Source organism: Heliconius melpomene, chromosome 19 (assembly GCF_056956725.1).
Source record: "Heliconius melpomene rosina isolate 202511_hmr_F chromosome 19, ASM5695672v1, whole genome shotgun sequence".
NCBI classification, from domain to species: Eukaryota; Metazoa; Arthropoda; class Insecta; order Lepidoptera; family Nymphalidae; genus Heliconius; species Heliconius melpomene.
Window position 1 is genome coordinate 9270865 of NC_140407.1, and position 22177 is coordinate 9293041.

Consider the following 22177-nt stretch of genomic DNA (forward strand, 5'->3'; position numbering starts at 1 on the left):
ACAATTTATATGATCATAAAAGCTTGTCGCGTTAATCAATATTTAATTAAATTGAAACTTTAAAAATTGAAACTTAGCAGATTTTACATAATTAAATTAGCACTAGTTTAGTTACACAAGTAAATCGCGCGACAAGCTTTTATGATCATATAAATTGTGTACAATGAGGTTATGAGTTGATAGTTAAAATTTAAAAGAAAAAAATTATTTTCTCCTTTTTAAAGCGTTTAAATAAAAGCTTTTTCTAAAAATGATTTTTTGCTTATAATTTATTAAACGCTATTTTTACCATTTGAAATGTTAGAAGAAAATAGAAGTAACTACTGCAATTTTGTCACTTGTTTTGGATTCGAACCTGTTGCCCTTACGCGTAAGTTCATATATCACGTTTCCTCTATGAAGATCATCAAATTAAGATAAGAAATACAGTCGTGACTTTAACTTTAAAAACCATTTATCCAAGGTTATATATACCTTGAAAATCGTACGTGCATATGTATTTTTTTAAAAGCTTTTATTTAACTTGCAATGTATGTATGTGGGTTCGGGTGAAATCTTAGAGCTCAATTTTGAAGTAGATATCGTCAACCGATTGAGCTGAAATTTTGTATACACGTTTACTTTGGATGACAATGCACGATAAAATATGTGACGTCACTCTAAATGTAATATGGCGGACCAGGCAAGATGGCGGAATTGTTATTTTTAATGTACTTCTACAATATGGGTATCAAATGAAAGAGCTCGTTGAGAGCAACTTGAAAAATAATGTGATGTCATTCTAAATCCCATAAGGAGGATATCGAAGATAGCCGAGTATCTATTTGGTCTACTTCTACAATATAGATATTAAATGAAATGGGTCGTTGACCGTAACTCTAAAAATAATGTAACGTTATACTAAATCCAATATGGCGGAATATCTAAGATGGCGGAATAGTTATTATTTATGCACTTCTGCAATATGGGTATCAAATGAAAGATCTTGCCGAGAACTATTAGAAAAATAATGTGACATCACTTGAAATCCAATAGAATCGTGCCGATTCAAGTTTTTTGTGCTTTCATATAATGAAAGGTATGTTCGTACGATTGAGCTGAAATTTTGTATACACGATTGGTTTGGATGACAATGCACGATAAGGTTTGTGACTTCATTATAAATACAATATGGCGGACCATCCAGGATGGCGGAATAGTTATATTTCATGGCCTTCTATAATATGGGTATCAAATGAAAGGGCTCATTGAGTGCAACTCGAAAAATAATCTAACGTCATTCTAAATCTAATATGGCGGACCATCCAAGATGGCGGAATAGTTATATTTAATGCACTTCTATAATATGGGTATCAAATGAAAGGGCTTCTTGAGAGCAACTTGGAAAATAATGTGACGTCATTCTAAATCCAATATGGGGGACCATCTAAGATGTACGAATAGTTATTATTTTTGCAATTCTGCAATATGGATATCAAATGAAAGGGCTCATTGAGAGCAACTCGAAAAATAAACTAACGTCATTCTAAATCCAATATGGCGGACCATCCAAGATAGCCAAATAGGTAATTTTAGTCTACTTGTACAATATGAATATCTATTGAAAGGGCTCGTTGAGAGTAACTCGAAAAATGTGACATTTTTCTAAATCCAATATGGCGGAACATCTAAGATGGCGGAATAGTTATTATTTATGCACATCTGCAATACGGGTATCAAATGAAAGAGCTTGCCGAGAATAATTAGAAAAATAATATGACATCTAGTGTGAGAAACCAGAAGGTTGAAGGTTGAAATGCCAGGAGGAAGAATCCTCTTGGCATTAATCCCGGCTATTGCCAGGGTCTGCCTTCCTACTCAACCTACTCCACTTTGCGCGGTCTTTAGCGTCCTCAGTGGTTAGACCATTGGCTCTCATATCCGGCATCACGACATCCAACCAGCGCTTCCTTGGGCGTCCAGGAGGTCTCACTCCAGGAACTGATATAGCAAGGCACTTGCATCCGACTTAGTTCTTAGACCGGCGCGTAACGTGGCAATATTATCTCAGGCGGCGCTCTTGGAGCTTATCCGCTACGTCACGGACCCCAAGACTACCTCGAACGAATGTGTTGCGTATGCGGTCAGACCGCGTTACGCCGCACATCCACCTCAGCATCTTCATTTCCGTGACGTGAAGCTCCTGAGTGTGCCGAGATAGTGCTGGCCAACATTCGCTGCCGTATAAAAGAACCGGTCGTATGATGCTCTTGTATATCAGTCCCTTGAGCTTGGCGGTTTTCTTCGGTCACAGACCACACCAGTGACCTCCCGCCATTTGGCCCAGGCAGCATTATCCGGCCATGGACATCGTGATCGATGCCTCCAGACTCGTGCATAACGGATCCAAGGTACCTGGACTTTTCTGACTTAACGGCTGGCTCAGGACCTATAAGGATCGTGCTCGAATCCGGGCTCCCGCAGGCCATGTACTCGGTCTTCGACACATTTAGTTTAAGACCGCGGTTCTCAAGCATACCCTTCCAGAGGTTCACTTTACGCTCCAGCGTCAGTCGGTTCTCGTCAATGAGTGCTATGTCGTCAGCATACATCATCAGCTATGGAGGCTGCACTACATTGAATAAGAACGGACTAAGAGTCGAGCCCTGGTGAACCCCCACTGTAATCAGGAAGGGTCTAGTGTCGCCAACAGCATTCCTAACCATAGAAGAGGAATCGTGGTACATGTCTCTAGTATGAGAAACCTAGCCAGTGGTAACTAAAAAGTAAAAAATAAATTATAAGCAAAAAATCATTTTTAGAAAAAGCTTTTATTTAAACGCTTTAAAAAGGAGAAAATAATTTTTTTCTTTTAAATTTTAACTATCAACTCATAACCTCATTGTACACAATTTATATGATCATAAAAGCTTGTCGCGTTAATCAATATTTAATTAAATTGAAACTTTAAAAATTGAAACTTAGCAGATTTTACATAATTAAATTAGCACTAGTTTAGTTACACAAGTAAATCGCGCGACAAGCTTTTATGATCATATAAATTGTGTACAATGAGGTTATGAGTTGATAGTTAAAATTTAAAAGAAAAAAATTATTTTCTCCTTTTTAAAGCGTTTAAATAAAAGCTTTTTCTAAAAATGATTTTTTGCTTATAATTTATTTTATAATAGGTTTTTTATAATTACTAAGAAAGTCCATAAAAATTGTCTAACAATAACAAGACTTAAAAAATATACACATTAATACAGACATCAACTAAATATTCTCAAACACTTAGAAATATTCATTTTTATACGTGACTAGCGGCCCGCTCGCGGTTTCACCCGCGTGAACTATGTTATTATTAATTTCCGTCTCCATGACTACGTCCTAGTGACGTCTATGCAAAATTTGAGACTCCTAGTATTTGTAGTAACGAAGTTTCATACAAACTTTCAATCCCAAAAACAACCCCTTATAAGTCGAATATTGCAAATTCCCGTCTTAGCGAGCACCTACGTCCTATAAGTAACTCCTATGCAAAATTTGAGATTCCTAGCACATGTTGTTTCTGAGATTTCGTGATGAGTGAGTGACCTTTCGATTTTATATATATAGATATACTAGTGGGCGCGCGCAGCTTCGCCCGCTTATTTGGACCCTTAGGGGTGAATTCTAATAAACCATGAAACACGTGTTCAATGAAATAATTTTAAGAGTCTCAATTTCAAATTTTATAAAAATCGGTGACGATTTAAAGATTTTTCCATACAAACTTTTAACCCCTTATTTGCACCCTTAGGGGGAGAATTCTAGAAAACGATGAAACACGTGTTCAATTAAATACTTTTAAAAATCTAAATTTCAAATTTTATAAAAATCGGTGCCGATTTTAATTTTTCACCCCTTTAGGGTTAAAACTTTTCAAAATCCCTTCTTAGTGGATATCCAGATTACGAAAGTAAACTTTTGTCCAAATTTAACGTTTCTACCATAAGCGATTACGGCTGTGCGTGCATCTTACCTCAGTCAGTGAGGACAAGTCCTTTTATATATATAGATTATTTGTCATAATTATGTTAGTATTAATTATACGTATTAATAGACAATGACAGTGTAGTGTTCATATAAGAGACATAGTAATAAAAGAACAGGATAAAGTGATTTGCCATTGAGTTTCTAGTCTCATATACGAATAATGAAACACATACAAATATATATATATATTTATTTGTATGTATTTAAAATATATATGTTTGTATGTATTTTATTGTTATTTCCCTGTATAAGCTAAATATCCTGATGGTATGAATTAATTATGATAAATATCTTGATAATTCTACGCTTCTCCAAGACACATTTACTAATGTCAACTCCTACATTAATCTTGAAATACAAGTTTTTTTGCGTCATAATTAAATAAAAGAACAATTGTATAATATTATGTACCTATATTTATATAATGGGCGAGGATTACAAGAAATTATTGAGCTATAAGAAATATAAACGCAAATAAGTGAAAAAAACAGTTCGAGGCGACTCGTGGCGGAGGGGCACAAATTGTGACTGAAATGCGACAGGTTGTGAGTTCGATTCCCATTCTAGGGAATGAAATATTTAATATTTTCATTTATTCGGTCACACAATCAACACACTATGAATTCAATGGATAATTGGGAACAGAGTGTCTTAACTCTTAACACTAGATTCTCTCTACCTACCCTGTGTGCGGGATAGAGCGTGAAGCTGAAAAAAAAAGTATTGTATATAAAAATTACGGTAACAAGTTCCAAAGTACACAAATCAATGGAATTGTTTGCGATAACACATCTATCGAGTTCATATAAGTTATGGATACGTATATAGCATTCACGGCAATAGAGGTTCCGCCTCTGGAATATACTGCTCGCATTACCGGCAACGTCTGGGAAGACACATGACCAGCCTACGGGAACCCTCTTTATCTCTTTTACTAGGCTACATACTGACTCCTTTTTTTCATTTTATTGTTAAAAAACATGTCGGTAAGTTGCTCATTCGTTTTATGTTCACTATATTTTAATTTTTAATCCAAATTTGGATTAATATTAAAATTTTAATTAGTAACAGTTATTAGCCCGCTTGAAATACATAATTCTGTCTGTATTTACTAATCTGAATTGCTTTCGTATTCTATTAAAATTATAATTTTGAAAATAGTACTATTATTTTAAAGCAATTTACTAGTATAATATAATTTATATTGTAGTAACTTTTTTATTGAGGCCAGTCGTGGAGCAGGGGCACATGCGTGCTACTGTAAACACGACAGATTGTGGGTTCAATGTAGTGGCGGAACTCAGCCCCGCGCTTTGTCTCGACACCAGAGCGAAGAAATGTAAATATTAAATATTTAATTATTATTTGTTTAAAGTAAAACAATAAAGCAATACACATTATTATCATCGATTCCTTTCAAACCAACCAATTTGGCTGACTTGTTAATAAGCCTGACTAGATACACCGCCTTATCTGTCGAATCTATCCCTAGAGTTCTCCGAAAGTCGAAACTAACCAAGAATTAGACCTCGAGGAGATCTTATAGCAACTTAGTATAATTCTGTAGCGTTGCTCAAGTCATTTTTGTTTATCCCAAGAGATGTTCTATTAGATTAATTTCTTAAATTTTAATAATTTAAAAAAAATATATGTATATTCCTAAAAATAAGTACTACACATTAATTTAAGTAAGAACTTAAAAATTGTATGAATAAATTCTACTATAATTTTTTTTGCAAAAATCTTTTTCTGCTATGTAGAAAACCTTCCGACCAAAATTCTGGATGTTCCAATGCAATTTATTGAAGTCTAAAGTCGTTGGGATTCCGCAGATATTAGCAAAAAAGTTAGGTATTTCGTAAAAGGGAGCCTGTCACAAATTCTCGACGGCCATTCGTGCCGATCCAATTCAAACCATACCCTTCCCTTTCCCAGTGGTCTTATTTAACAGAACTATATATGAAACTGCTGACAATTTACATTTGACGCCCAAAATTATTTTTTTTCTCGTTTATATAGTGGTAGAATGTAACGAATTTAACTTAAATTATAAAATTATTTAAATTAAATTCATTTTCGTTACATTAACTTAAATAAAAAAAAAACTTTTATTGTACTTGTTTAACGTATTTGGAATATAACGTGATAAAATTGTTGATAACGTTCCATCTTTAAAGGAAAGGCAGAAACAAAAGTAATACCAATTAAACTAAAGTCAAAATGGATATAGTTCAAGCTATTAATTATAAAATTACAATATTAAAATACAAAATAAATAAAAAAATATACATTGGCTTTTTACATTCAAAACAGTTAACAAGACAAGGAAGCCTGAACCTGCTCTTACTTCATGAGTTTATATTAATTAATTTATTATATTTTATTTATAATTTATTTATTGGTTTATATTATATTAAGGTTCTTTTAATTGCATTTACACAATTAAATAAAATTGTACCAATTAAAAAAAAATCATTACATTTTCTTTTTATATTATAAATTGTTTCTGTTTATCTAAATCCAGTCGTAGCGTAGCGGCACAAAATGTGACTGTAAAACCGGCTGGTTGTGTTCGATCCCCAATCGAGGAGATGAAATATTTATTTAAATTTATATTTCCATGTCTTCGCTCTGGTGTCGAGGCAATGCCTCCAGAATTCGGCAGAAAGTAGGGAACGGAGTGTTGTAATAGGTTCCCTCTGCCTACCCTGCTGTGTGCAGGATACAGCGTGAAGTTGATTTATTTATTTATTTTATTTATTTCTGTTTGGTATGTTTTAATCATCAGCCTACTTAGCATATAGGAACCAAGTCTTATAGCGAGCAACCGCGCACAGTTGTTACAAATTGTTCTTTTAAACGAGTGTCTCCTATCTCAAAAGTTAGTTAAGAACTTTCTTAGCTTCAATTAATATAAATTATGAATAAGCCTGAACTGTATCCCACAGCTCCTGTACATAAATTGTGCCTAAATTACAAAACATTTAAAATTTGTTTGCGAATATTTCAATTTAAATTTTGGATACAATTGTAAATAATGTTTTTTATACACTTCATTATTATTTCCATTTTATCAAATTCAAATTCAAAATATTTTTTATTCAAGCACTTTTGAATCGTCAAATGAACACAAAGCTACCACCGGCTCGTTCAATCTGGCTTTATTGATAATATATTTATTTTTGTTTAGGTTCTGTAAAATGCAATTCATTTCTATACCATTCAATATGCAATATGTTCAAACGGTACAACACTTAAAAAAAATAGGCAAAGACCTGTCTTATATACTTTAGATATATATCACATGCTGTCAGATACTTAAATGCTTCAAGAATTGAACCATGGTTTGTGAATACAATTAAACTATAAATATAATCATATTAGTATCTAACATGTAATATAATAATTATTATTGTGCTCCTACACTTGTCAAAGAAGGTTAAGCAACAGAAAACAGCCTAAAGCTACTTATCTAGTCGAGATAATAATAATAACTCTAACCCTTAAACCGTCACGTCCGAAAAAACATAAAAGATATTCCTAAAACATTCTTAAGAGTTCGCTATACAAAAAACCTCTAATTGGAGAAAGAAGGTCCGCCATAAATAAAATAAAATGCTTTCTTTTCGTGGGCTTTTAGTAGATTGAGTATTAAGTAAAACCGAAGATCCCTTGTCCCTAAAACTGGTGGTTATCTGAATGCAGAGAATCTGTAGAGAATCCTTGAATCTATATTTTGTTTCTTTTTGTATTTACTTTATCTTTATGCATCGTCTACAAATATCTAAATTAGGGACACGTTAGATATCGTACGTGAAATATTTTCATTTTCCCATTAAGACACTTCCGTTCCTCACTTTCTCGGTAGGCAGAGGGAATCTGGGAACCTAGTGTTACTTCCACTGAGCGCTGAATTCTAGAGGCACTGCGTGTTGAGTGGCGGAATTAAGCGACATTTCCCGCCTCTGCCTCGTTCCGCCAAGTTAAAATACAGGTCTCAAGTTACTATATCATTAGAGGCCAGTCGTAGCGCAGATGTAAGTACAAGTGTATTATAAACGCGTCAGGTTGTGGATTCGATTCTCATTCGAGATAATGAGATATTTAATATTATCAATTATCATTTCCTGGCTCTAGTAACAAAGTAAAGCGTGAGCATTGAGTTGCTCCACCCAACATATATTAACTCTTAACACTAGGTTCCCTCTGCATACCCCGCCGGATACAACGTAAACACATAAACACAAAAAACCAACTGAGAATCTCATTTTTTATTTTTTTTATTTCGTTTAAAAATATTTGCTTGTATCTCATACCTGCATATTTTTTACAATAACATATGTGTTGATTAGCATAACGAGTATGTTAATTAATGTTCGAAACTACTATACGTTTCCTATAAAAATGCATTTATATAAATCTTAATGTGAGAATGTTTATGCGATATCTCAGCAAATATTATTATGTGACAACTTATCTTCTTGCTATATTTGGCTAATTGATGTACAAGGATTTCCTAAATTTAATTATTGCTAAAATGCTATGTGTAGTGTATGTATCTATATAAAAATATCTATACATTAAAATGCGACAAAGAAATACGACACTAATAATTTTAAAATATAATATCTAAAAGTTTTTACTACATAAAAACTGGTAATGTCTGGTTTACGAACGATAATTTTACATAAGAAAATATTGCATGCATATTTTTTTGAACTAAATTGAATAATTATCACTGAATTATTTATTTTGCACAATAAAAAAATGAGTTAATTGTAAATTACAACATTTATTTGCACTCGTTAATACGTTGTGCAGCAGGTGTCATCGACTTATAAGTCGTTGTCACCTCAATAAAACAAGAACGACAATACAGAAAGGATCTCTTAGAATTAAAATAAAATACACAAACAAACTCAAACGTTGCTATAGTATTATATAATTGAATTAAGCAATAACATGAGGCAAGCAGTTAAGCACGAAATTAAAGAAAATTACTGTATATTTCAAAATAAAGAACTTCCTGTAATACATTCTAACAATGGCTTCTAAAGTGTAATCATTTTAATGCTAGGCTAACATTATTTGTCGTTAACATGTCTGTCACAAATGAATACTCGAATGTTTTTTTCAAATTTCGTTAGTCACGCTGACATAAAAACAATAGTCATTTTTATTAAACTTCTGATTGAAATCTATTCAAAACATTGTTCCTATTGAGAGAAAAGCGGTGTGACATTTTCCTGATAAAAGAAAATTATGAAAATAAATAAAACCTACAATTTTGTAAAAATAACTAAGAAAATTATATCGATGGCATCTAAATCAATGATAAATGATATTAATTGTTTTCTCTCCCATTATTATGGACTTAATAATGGTATTTTATTATTCTTATTAGTAAGCCATAGTTAAAGGCGAGAAATATTACCTTGTGACAGAAAAGACGACTGTCTGTTAATTTTCCAATTAACTGTGCATTCAATGATCATAAATCAAAGGTAGTTACTGCAAAATATATATTAAAATTTAAATGCTTAGGTTTCGTTTAGTATATAGAACGCACTTGACCTTCATTTTTGAATATAGACAGTAAACGAAAAAAATTTAAAATTCTTTAAATATATATTTTTTGGTCTGATCTAGAGATCGAAAGCGCGGTATTAGCTAAAACCAAATATGTTAAATACTCTAAAATGAGTAGAAAACTGACCAAGCGATGGCCTTGTTTTTTCTTCGTGTTTTCGTAAAAAGCAATATAATATAAATAAAATATATATAAAGGATTCATTATAAACGTACAAGGCAAAGACCACAAGAAAAATCTTGTATAAGCCTTAGTATAAAGGTTTATAAGGCTTAAATAAAGTCAAAGTCAAGTCAAAGTCAAAATATCTTTATTCCATAAAAATGCTTAACATTCACTTGGACATGTCATAAAAGATAAAAAAAAAATGCAAAACAAAATAACGAAAAAAAAAATGTGCAATTTTGACTTGAAAAAAGCCCGTTCAAATGGCCACTCTTTTTAAATGCCAACATTTGTTATAAATCACAATTAACAATTTTAACTTAGAAATAGAGCAACTCATTTCCAAACATCTTTATCGCGAACATAATCTTTAACAGAGTAATAAGCTTTTTGGCAGAGCCTGTGCTTTACCACTTTTTTAAATTTGTTCAGTGATAAATTAACCACGTCGTTTGGAAGTTTGTTATAAAAGTGTATACTTTGACCTACGAATGAGTGAGACACTTTATGGAGCCTAGAGAAGGGCACAGCAAGCTTATTTTTATTTCTTAAATTATATTGATGGAGGTCACTGTTTTTATTAAATTTATTAATATTCTTATGCACATATACTAAGTTGTCGTAAATATATTGGGAGTGTAGTGTGAGGATGTTAAAGTCTTTGAATTTATTCCTTAGTGACTCCCGTGGACCCATTTTATAGACTGCTCGGACTGCCCGTTTTTGGAGCACAAAAATGGTATCTATGTCAGCGGCACTACCCCAAAGTAATAGGCCGTAAGACATAATGCTATGAAAATAGCTTCTAAACGCGCGGTGTCAACATCGGTCAGTTGACCTCTTACGGACAGCATACGCTGCCGAACTAAGTCTACCAGATAAAGTTTCTATATGCGGACCCCATTGTAACTTAGCATCTAATGTTATACCTAAGAAAACAGTTTCATTAACTACTTTAAGTTCCTTATTGTTCATCAAAACCCTGGTTTCTACTTGTTGAACATTCTTAGTAAAGAACCTGATACATTTAGTTTTACTACTATTTAAAAGCAAGTTATTGGCACTAAACCAGTGTAATATCCTAGAAAGAGCATTGTTTACATCGTCAATTTCCAATTGCCGTCTATTAACCTTAAAAACTAAAGATGTATCATCTGCAAACAACACCATTTCACAGATATCTCTCATAAGACTTACCTCACGTAAGTCATTAATGTACAAAAGGAACAAAAACGGACCCAGAATAGAGCCTTGTGGCACCCCCAAATAACAAATATAACTTAATATCTTGTTTAATGTAAGCATTTTATACCTGATATTTAAAATAAATGTTCTAATACTGATTAATTAAATTAATAGTTACAGAATATATACAAAGATGAATGGATACGCATTCACACGCTCAAGATTTTAGATTAACGTTCAAACTTCCGGTGTTAAACTATGCCAAATAATTTACTTTAAAAATGTTAATTAATCAAAATTTTAATTTAATTAATTAATTAATTAACACCCACTATTTGATAATTAACCATTTGATAAAAATACTTATCTTAATACACAAGTAATGTACTTACGGTTCGCGAGGTACAACTGCTTGGTCCCATATATTTTTCCATTCTTGTACAATGATAGTGACCTCGTGGATTGTATGTGTGAACTTATGGAGAACAGATTTTAACACTACGTAAAAAGAGTCAAGCATTTTTTTAATAAATTAATATTAAAATATTTATTTAAATTTATATTTTCATTTCATTGCTCTAGTGTCAAGGCAAAGCGCGGTTTTCCAGAATTCCAGAACGTAGTGTCCTAACACTAGATTCCTTCTGTGTGCTTCTCTGTGTTCTTACCCTGCTGTGTGCGTGATACAGCGTGAAGCTGATTTTATTAATAAAAAAATATGTACATTTCTTTGGAATTTTAAAAAATAGTGTTGGATATAAATGCGGCATACTTTTTATGCTACGTTGCGGTAAAAAAATTCATTAGCGAACCACAAGGTTCAGAAATGCAAGAGTAATGTAAATCTAGCCTTAATTTCTACTTACATAAACAGTCTTTGAAGTGGTTTGCGGTATACATTTTTAGTCTTCATTTTTGCAGCTTTTATGACTAGCATCTATCTATCTATGGGCTAAAATTTGATTTTTATTTTAAGAAGATATATTAAATTATCATTTGCAAAGCGTTATACATAGATTTGTAATTTTTTTAATTTATAAATGAAATAGTTATAACATTGATTGTGTTGTATTGTATGAATATATGTTGGAAAGTTAAATATAATATTTAATTATTTATTAAAAAACGACTCTTTAAACGACTTTAAAATACAGTAGCTTATTATATAACTTTAGTTAAATTTTCTAACATTTTTTTACTTAAAATATAAATCAAAATTTAATAGACTAAATTTTACGATAAACGCTTAAAAAATAAAAACATGGGGACGATGTTAAAAAATCAATAACCCTCGTTCGGGTATTAACTGAAGTGCCCAATAAAAATAAAATGTAATGCTTTAATTTATTCTAAATTGTAGGTATAGGTATTGACCGATGCCTACCACCGGGCCGGACTGGACGGATCGTAAACATACGGAATATAGATGCATAAATAAATATTAAAATGAAATATTTTTATGCAGTAAAATTTTGTGTTTTTTTCATATATTTTTTTATTTATTTGTTAAGATTTATTATCTTCGTTAGCAGTATTATAAGATCGAAAATTTTGCAATAATATTTCCTTGATCCTAATATCGTGGGGAGTTGAACCCGCTTTTGAAGGTCATTGACAGTAGACTATAGCTGCTTTATACCTACGGAATAAGAGCAGACGAAATACTAAAGTACACCTGAAAAATAGCCAGAATTATTACCGTTATACGAGTATATTCGAAACTGAAACTTGCAATGACAGGAACCCAAGCCAACCATTCAAGGATACTCCAATTGACATAGTTCGAGGATTTTAATACTCATATTTTGACAATAAATATGGCATCCGGTTGTCAATATGGTGTATTTTTATTATTTAATTGTAATTTCTGTAGTGACGACTGCAAGGTCGGATTGGTTGACGTAAGAAACATAAAGTTTTATCAATTCGTTTGGTCTCTACAAAGCCTCATTCAAATAAGCATCTAGAGTGATAAACAGATGACAATCCACGATTATTACATATTTTAAATGAAACTATTTAACGGATAGACTACCCGTGACCACGGCAAAGTGTTCGGAACGTCGGATTTCTATAGTTCTAAAGTTAAGTTTCATTTAAAAAGATTACCCTCTTTTGCATAGCGCAGTCGGGTAAAAAATATTTAATTCGAAAATATTTTATGTAGCGTTTAGGTGGATAATGGAACAAATTAATGATAATTGATGATCATGACACCTATTACAATTCTATTGTATTAAGTAGAATATTAAGAAATATAACGTTGCACATTGATCACAACCATTTTATTTTATTGTTATAGCAGTATTCCACGTGTTTATAAGAGGTTGCACGCATCACACATAAATATAAATTATTTATGATTGTTATTTTATTAAAAAAAGATTATTCTAATAGTTTTTATATTTTATAAATACACTTTTTCCCGCAATCCCGCACACCTAATGTTAACAATTCTGGTAGCTTTGCGAGTATTGAATGGCGGAGAGCGAAGAAATGGAAACATTTCAATTCTCCGAGTGGGGATCGAACCCACAACCAGTGGCGTTGACAGACAGTTATACCTTGCGCCAAGACTGGCCTCGAAAAAATATATTTTAATGGTAAACTCGTCATACTACATACTATAATTTACTGCTTGAAATTATCTGACGTGCAAAACCGCACCTTAGAAACTATTAAGGAACTAAAAGTTATTATTAATAAAATGACTATGAATACGCAATAAAATTATCTACATATAAGTTGTATTCCTCTTAGATATCTAGTATAATTAATGACTTGTTTTGTTTATATGCATTACTAGCGGCCCCCGTGCGGCTTCGCCCGCTTGAGCTATACGAACATTTATTCAAATGTTGAGGCAGTCGTGGCGCAGAGGCACAAAGGTGTGAATGTAACGCGACGGTTGTGGATTCGATCCCCACTCGAGGAAATGAAACATTTATTTATATTTCCATTTCTTCGCTCTGGCAGCGGAAAGTGGTGCAATGCATTTAAAACACAATTAAGCGAATTCATTATTAACAGCTACCCACCCTAAAAAAAAAAAAACAAATCCATTGAATGAGTAAGCAAAAAAAAAATGTGTTACTTTAATTGATTAATGTACGACCGACTACATTTATTTATTATGTTAACCAATGTTTCCATGTAAGTGACCTATGTGTTTTTAATGGAAATAAATATCTTTAACCGTAAAGTGAGGAACGGAGTGTCTTAACTCTAGATTCCCTCTGCCTACCCAGCTGTGTGCGGGATACAGATGAAGCTGACTTATTTGTACACATTAATACTCAAATTTGTCGTCAATACGCTTAATATCGTATATTTTGTCCACAGGTGAACGTCGTATTTTGCACAATGTTTCTGGTGAATTCCGATCGGGCGAACTTACCTGTATCCTCGGACCTTCCGGTGCTGGAAAATCCACACTCCTCAATATACTAGCCGGATATACGTTAGTATGAAATACATGAGTTTTAATTTTAATAAATATATTATTTTCTATACCTATTTTACAAGACACTCCGTTCCCTATTACCTTTTTCCCTGTTTAGTCGCGGAACTCAACGCCGGACTTTGCCTTGGTACTAAAATAATGAAAGAAAGATTTTTATAATTTTAAAGTGTCAAGCTAATGCTACAACAACCAAATTACTTACTTACCTTAATAACAAGCTTATTGTTTGTTTTACTTGGCACCGACTTCAAAATTATAAAATCTTTATATAATTATATTTATTTAACAAAATCAAAGTCTGTTTCACTTTATGTTAAGTAAATTTATTTTTTAATTTATTTTTTATTTTACGATTTTAAGTGATTGGGTAGACCTTAAAAAGATGCTTCTCAAACGAGTAGCTAGTGGTTGTCCTATGTAAAACTTCAGTCTAAACTAGGTATTATTTTTGTCCAAGCTAACATTTTGTCACATTGACAAGACATAAAAAATATTCGGGTGAAATCGCCGTCTGTATTGAAGTCGGTCTGTCTCATTTTCAATGAGAACTCTTTTTTGATGTTGGTTGCAAAGAAATGCAACGATAAGGAATCTTGGTGGTTGATTCAATGGTTTTCCTCGTAACTATTACAGTACAATTTTTTATCAATAAAAACTAACTTGTTCAATTTCAACCGAATCCTATAATCAGAACCTAACCAAAGTATCCTTGAAGAATTATAGGAATCGGTTGGCGTGATATTGAGTTATTCGCCTAGTTGTTGCATTTTCTCACAAATTCTATTGTTAGAAATAGACCAAATTAAAATGGGACCACACGTGAAGCACTAGCTTTCAAAAGTTCTGAGGTGACAAACATTAAGAAAATGTGAATGCGTGGTGAAAAACAATCTCATAATAATTTTTTACGTTCTCCAGCTTCCGTCTATAATAAAAGCTTTATATATCATTTTTATTACAATTTCATTGCCTCAAGGTTATTAAACAAAGCAAAAAATTATAATAACAAGTGAGAATTATAATTCTCACTTGTTATTATAAAAAAAAAACTGAAAAGATTTTTTCTTTTTACATTCTTTTATATTTATTTACTTTACTTTACGTACAACTATTTGTTGCATTTTTTTAAAATGTATTTTTATATTAATAAAACCTAGAACAAAATCGTAAAAATATTTACTGTACTTTTTTTATTAATTATTTTATCAGATTCTCTACAGACATTCGATCCTGGCCCTTTTTCTCATATCATTACTATTATTATTTTATTTCTATAATTTTTTGATCAGCGTTGAGTGCCGTCATTCAACACACAAAAACTCGAAAACCGAGAGAGAAAGGAAACCAGTGGGATTCTTTGAGTCTTTATAGCGTGGAACTGAAAAAATACCTGAAAATAAACATGATTCCAGTCTCTACTTTTTATTGCTTTACATGTGTTTTAGACATACCGATAAAAAATAAAATAATTAAATATTGTTTAGATTTAAATATTTTTATTTGAAATACATGAAAACTCGAGAACACCGAATGGTAATAGAACCCACAATCAACGCGTAAAAGCAACGAAACTTCTGATCTACAAATTTTAATAAAAATAATAAATTTTGATATATTTAATTTTATTTATTAGATCTAACGGAGTTAACGGAAGAATCACAGTCAACGGACAAGCTCGAGATATGCGAGTTTTCAAAAAATTGAGTTGTTATATAATGCAAGATGATTTACTACAACCACGACTCACTGTCAGCGAGTCCATGATGATAGCTGCCGATCTCAAGCTTGGACATGAACTAGGAAAATCTGAAAAAAAACTTATTGTAAGTATTTTCGTAAATTATCAAAGAACCCCTCCTATTATAGCAGTGGACATTATTATACAAAATTATAAGAATTTGTCCATGTATATATTTTTTTCAATTTCACGCTGTATCCCGCAAAGGAAGAGTTTGCCTGCGTTAGTGCACATAATCATGTAATATTCCATTTGAAAGTATCTTGATATGTAAATGACACGTCAATGACATAAAACCTTGAACATAAAAACCACTATTTATGTAATTTTGTACAGCTAATTATACTAATTACATAGAATAACAGAAAATTTGGTTAAGCAACACTGCCTTCTTAATTGTTATTGGAGGTTTTTTTGCAGGTGCAAGTTAAACTTACCACAAGAAAATCTTTTGCATATATCAAGTATATTAATAGTTGCTATTTAAAATTTTATTATAGTGCAAAACCTTGCTTATCACCAACCCAAATATATTATAAAATGTGAAATTTATTTATGTGCAATAATATATGTACACACAGAATATACACAACAATATATGTTATGTATATTAAAGTTATGCATAATAAAGAGAATATAGCGTAAAAAAGAACAGGTTCTTTAAAAAGAGCATATAATTCACTGAAGTTCACAAAATAGAACACTTGCGAAACACCTAGTAAACACGGTATACGAACCAACGTGTAAACAAGTCAGAAGCGCTTGCCGCAAGCTTCCTTTGATTTGTATTCAAAAACCGTCACTGATCAGGATCGGCAACGAGCTCTTGCAAGCTCTCACAAGGCAAGCCAAACAGCCAGTTTACACCCTTGTGTACGTGGAAGCTGGCGGATACTGGCCGATGCTTGCCAAGCGTGTAAATCTATATATATAAAATCGAAAGGTCACTCACTCACTCATCATGAAATCTCAGAAACTACATGTGCTAGGAATCCCAAATTTTGCATGGGAGTTATTTATAGGACGTAGGTACTCATGGAGACAGAAATTAACAATAACGTAGTTCACGCAGGCGAAGCCGCGGGCGGGCCGTTAGTGTACCATAAAATAATATTTTCAAACAACGTTCTACTTACTTTCTGAATAACTCTGAAAGTCATTACTTATACATTTGAAACACATCCATGTATTATTCCATTCAGATAGAGATGTACCACAAGTACTTATAAATCATCTCACAACATCGATAGAAAAGAAGTATAAATAATACATTTTCAAACTCTGAAGTTTATTTAATAACGCAACATTATAGATAGATTTAGATAGATATTTACTTTTCAACTATTTATGGCATTTATTAACATAATAAAACCAAAGACAATGATTGAAAAAAAATGTTTGTCTGTTTGTCTGCGCAAAATGTTTTTGTTCGCGCCAATGTCATATCAGCCTAACCAATTTAATTGCATATCCCATCAAAACTATAAATGTTGAATCAGAGGCAAGTTCAATGGCTTCACGGAATATAATTCAATACCAAAATTTGACTTGGCTACTTTTTACCAAATTAACAATATCAGAAATTGGGATACCTTTATTTAACATTATCTCGTTTTTTCTTACAGGTAGAAGAAATTCTACAAACAATTGGTCTATGGGATCACAGAGACACCATGTCACAAAACCTCTCAGGAGGTCAATCAAAACGCCTTTCAGTAGCCCTGGAGCTGGTGAACAACCCACCTATCATTTTTATGGATGAACCAACAACGTAAGCTTTTTTGTAGCTGTTACTAATAAAATAAATCTGTAGCTATTCACATAATCAATATTAAAACTATTAATTTTATAGTATAAGGTTTTCACCTTTAACACAAAAGATTATAAGTTACACTATTAACTAAAACAAAATTGATAAGAGTTTCATTGAAATATATGTTATGAAACAGTATGCTTTCAAAAATTCCTTAACCAACCTAAAGCAACAGGGAAGAAAATTAATTTGTCGTCCTCAAGAATGTTGATAATTTAAGAAAGAAGCATGAAAATATCGATGATAATAAAAGAAACATGATTGTACGTGATCAATATAGATTGTATATTTATTTACAAAATTTAAAAAAACATTATGGAATTTGCGTAATGTTACCTAAGATATTCATTTTTTCTTATTAGAAATCACGATAAATGCACTGTAACAATAGAACACGGACGAGACAGTTTGTTGAATAAATAATTGTTTTGAAACTGGCGAAGCCTCAGTCGGGTCGCGAGTATCATGTTTTTATTTTATTTCTTTTATAAAAGCTGGAGAGCCGGTTGCTATATATTTAATTATTCATTACAATTTGTATCTATTTATAATGTAAACAAATTCATTCAAATATTATCATAACATTTATTTATTCCCTTAACAAAATGGAAAAAAGCTAATTTTATTTGCAAATCAAATATCTCATAACGAAGTAACATAATCTGTACTATTTTATTATCAAACCCAATGCATATGTTTACGAATACATATTACTGATTTGAATGTATTTGAATTGATATATGATTCGTTAAACCTGGATTAGCATATATGATTGATATAAATAAAATCAAAAATATTTGTATAAAATAAAGACATTTTCAGGACTCCGTACCTCAAAAGGTTAAAACGGATCCCTTGTAGTCTACAAAGGATCCTTTTTAACCTTTTGAGACACTGTTTTGTCCGTCTGTCAAGACCATTTATTTCGAGATCGTATCAAACTGAAATTAATATCAAATATCGAGATCTACGACTCTTTGGTGCACATAAAAAATCAAGGTTATAAGTAAAAAACGAAAAAGTTTTGTACAATAAATTGTTATTATTATTGACATGGAATAGTTGGTATATAAATAGAATGCACTGCATTTAAAGATTGTATATTAAAATTTTAAACTCCACATAAATATATATCAATTTAATGTTAACATTGTAAATATTTAAATTTAAATAAACACGTATTTCTACAAGGTCAGACAGTCAGTGATTTCAATTTAATTATATAAAAATTAACTCGTAAAATACGTTTCTTCGAAAGGATAAAAACTGATTTGACAACTACCATCACCATTTTTTTTACATACTATACTGGTAAAAATATAATTAATGATAAATTATTATTAATATTATTAATATATATACGTACAATTTTAAATGAAACATAGTGAAATAACAAATTATTATTTTTTTATTATAAAACTTATATTAATTATACTTACTCGTAAGTACAAATAGATAAGACCTTTAGTTGTATAAAACATTAATGTCATTATGACACACAATATAATACATATTTAAAGAGAAACAGCGTAAAATTAAACGTGCGGATGAATAGCAATTAAATGTTATAAGTTATTTTCTTGAAATTATAATACTATATGCCATTTATTAAACGTGACTGGCGGTAGAATGTCAAGTGACTATTTTTTTATGAATATGTATGTAATTAACTAACCACAACATCACATAGTAATGACTTCAAATTATAATAATGAGTTCAAATCCCAATCAGAGAACTACCTTCAGTTTCTCTTCAGAGAAAAAATCAAAACTAGGTGAAAGCCAAAAAAAATATTGGCCATGGACCAGTCTTTTGGATTAGAAAGGAGAAAAACACACGACAGGCAGGTGGTGGCGGTAGAGGATTATTCGAGGAATCCTGCAAAGAATCCCATTGTCAGAGTCACGTTAATAATAGCAACGATGAACCAGTTATGAACATCTGACCTGGTAGTGGTACTATATATATGCATATCAGCAGTGCCAAAAACTACTAAACAAGTGAATGTCCGGACTTGCTTGCAATGCTTGCCTTCCAACGATATTCGATCCTGGAGATCCAAAGCTTAGAGATTCAAAGCTGCCGAAGACCTATATAATTACATAAATGTAATTTTAAGTAATGTTTAAAAAAATATAAATAGTAAAAAAATGTATTCAAAATTCATGTGTAACAAATTATAATGTTAAAAAAAAGTTTTTCATGATTTTACAACAGGATATTGAGCTTAGATTTTTTTTTTAAAACACACACATATTACTTCAAAACACATTGAATACAAAAAAAAACACTTTAAATAAATAAGTTCAAACGTACATTGTAGGTATATAATTAATTGTACACGTATTTATCCAAACAAAAGATTTTATGGACAATAAAATTAAAAGGTATTCTTATTACCGATGGTTCTATGTGGGGTTACCTGTATCCGAATACAATAGTGGATACGTTCTTGCATTACATGAAATTACATTACATGTACACAATAAGAAGTAATTGGCTTAATCACTGCGCCCGTCGTTACTTTTTATTGCTCATAAAGCCGAACCGTGTTTGGAAAATTGTAACATGTCAAACTCCCAAGAGTAACAATCCATTTTGTACTACAGAATGTATTTTCATTAGAAGAAAAATATAGGTAACATATATGTGTACATGGGTGTAGGAAGGGAAGAGTTAGTCTGTGCCTATCCCTGAAAAGTCTGGGCCCACCCCTGAAATTTGACTAACAAAAAAATTAGCCGAATAATTAAAATAACAATATTTACACGAACGTATTATGTGTTCAAAGCTAAAGTCCAGGCTCCCCCAGAAAATATTTCTAGATACGCTAATGTATGTGTAGTCTTCAATAAAATTTAATTCAATTATACCTATAGAAAAGAAAAAAGATATTATTTTTATATAATATAACTAGCGGACGCACGCAGCTTCGCTTGCTTATTTGTACCCTTAGGAGTAAATTATAATAAACCATAAAACACGTGTTCAATGAAATATTTTTAAATCTAAATTTCAAATTTTATAAAAATCGGTGGTGATGTAAGGATTTTTCCATACAAACTTTCAAACCCTATTTCACCCCTTTAGGGTTAAAATTTTTCAAAATCCCTTCTTAGTGGATGTCCAGATTACGAAAGTAAACATCTGTCCAAATTTAACGTTTCTACGCACAGCGGTTACGGCTGTGCGTGCGTCTTACCTCAGTCAGTGAGGACAAGTCCTTTTATATATATATAGATAACTATGTGTATTATAACGTCGTTCACATTTATTTTCTTTAATTAATTTAATCAAGTGATCGAAGTCCTTGCAAATATTTTTATTGACGTATTCGTATATAATAAGTGGAGTTTAATAAAATATAATATTTTTATCTTTTCTGATATTGATTACCTGTAACCGTTGAGGTTATTGCTTTTATAAATAGCTATTAGAGTCGGTATTTACAATATTCTTTTTTTTTTAGTTTTATTAATTTAATATTCCTTTTCCAGTCTGTATTTTGCGACTGTTATTAATAAAAGAAAACAGTTTACACACGTCATATCGTTTTACAGATATTCTGACATTTTAAAATCTGATACTTTTTGTATAGTGTAGTTTTAATTGTTTTATTTTATTATAGGGTAGTTTAAGATCTTTAATTTTCGATGATATAGTAAACTAGTTTTTTGTTATGAATTTTAGCGTTATAATGAAATACTTGAGACTGCTGAATATCAAAGCAAACTTGTATCAACAACAAACAAGGGCGTAGGAATAGGAGGGGCTGACAGGTCTGTGCCCACCCCAGAAATTTTACTAACAAAAAATACTCTAAAAATTAAAAAACGAACATATATTTTCAAAGCCAGAAAATATATCTAGATAAGCCCATAGATAGAAACTGTCCCTAAAACTTGTGAAATCTGGCAAATATCGCTGATCTACATTATTTCAATAACGTAATAACGTTACTTTGTTACAAAGTAACGTAATTGACTAATTACGTTTACGATAGTAGATATAAGTAGATAACGTAAATACATTTATTTACACACTATAATGATTATTATTTATCACATATTATATATGTATTATATCACATATATTTATTGGAGAGGCCTATGTCCAGCAGTGGACGAGGACAGGATGATGATGATGATGATGATGATGATGATCACATATTTATTATACACGTACACGTTATCTTAATTACAAGT

General features: G+C 31.4%; 1 protein-coding gene across 1 annotated transcript in view; it reads left to right on the plus strand.

The window, feature by feature from the left end:
• The window catches only part of LOC146528643 (ATP-binding cassette sub-family G member 1-like), a 71091-nt gene that overhangs the window by 34705 nt on the left and 14209 nt on the right, over nt 1-22177 (plus strand). Inside the window, exons 2-4 of the mRNA XM_085203801.1 lie at nt 14300-14417; nt 16054-16243; nt 17784-17929. Coding sequence (XP_085059927.1) covers nt 14300-14417; nt 16054-16243; nt 17784-17929 — 454 coding nt within the window. The remainder of the gene's footprint in view (nt 1-14299; nt 14418-16053; nt 16244-17783; nt 17930-22177) is intronic.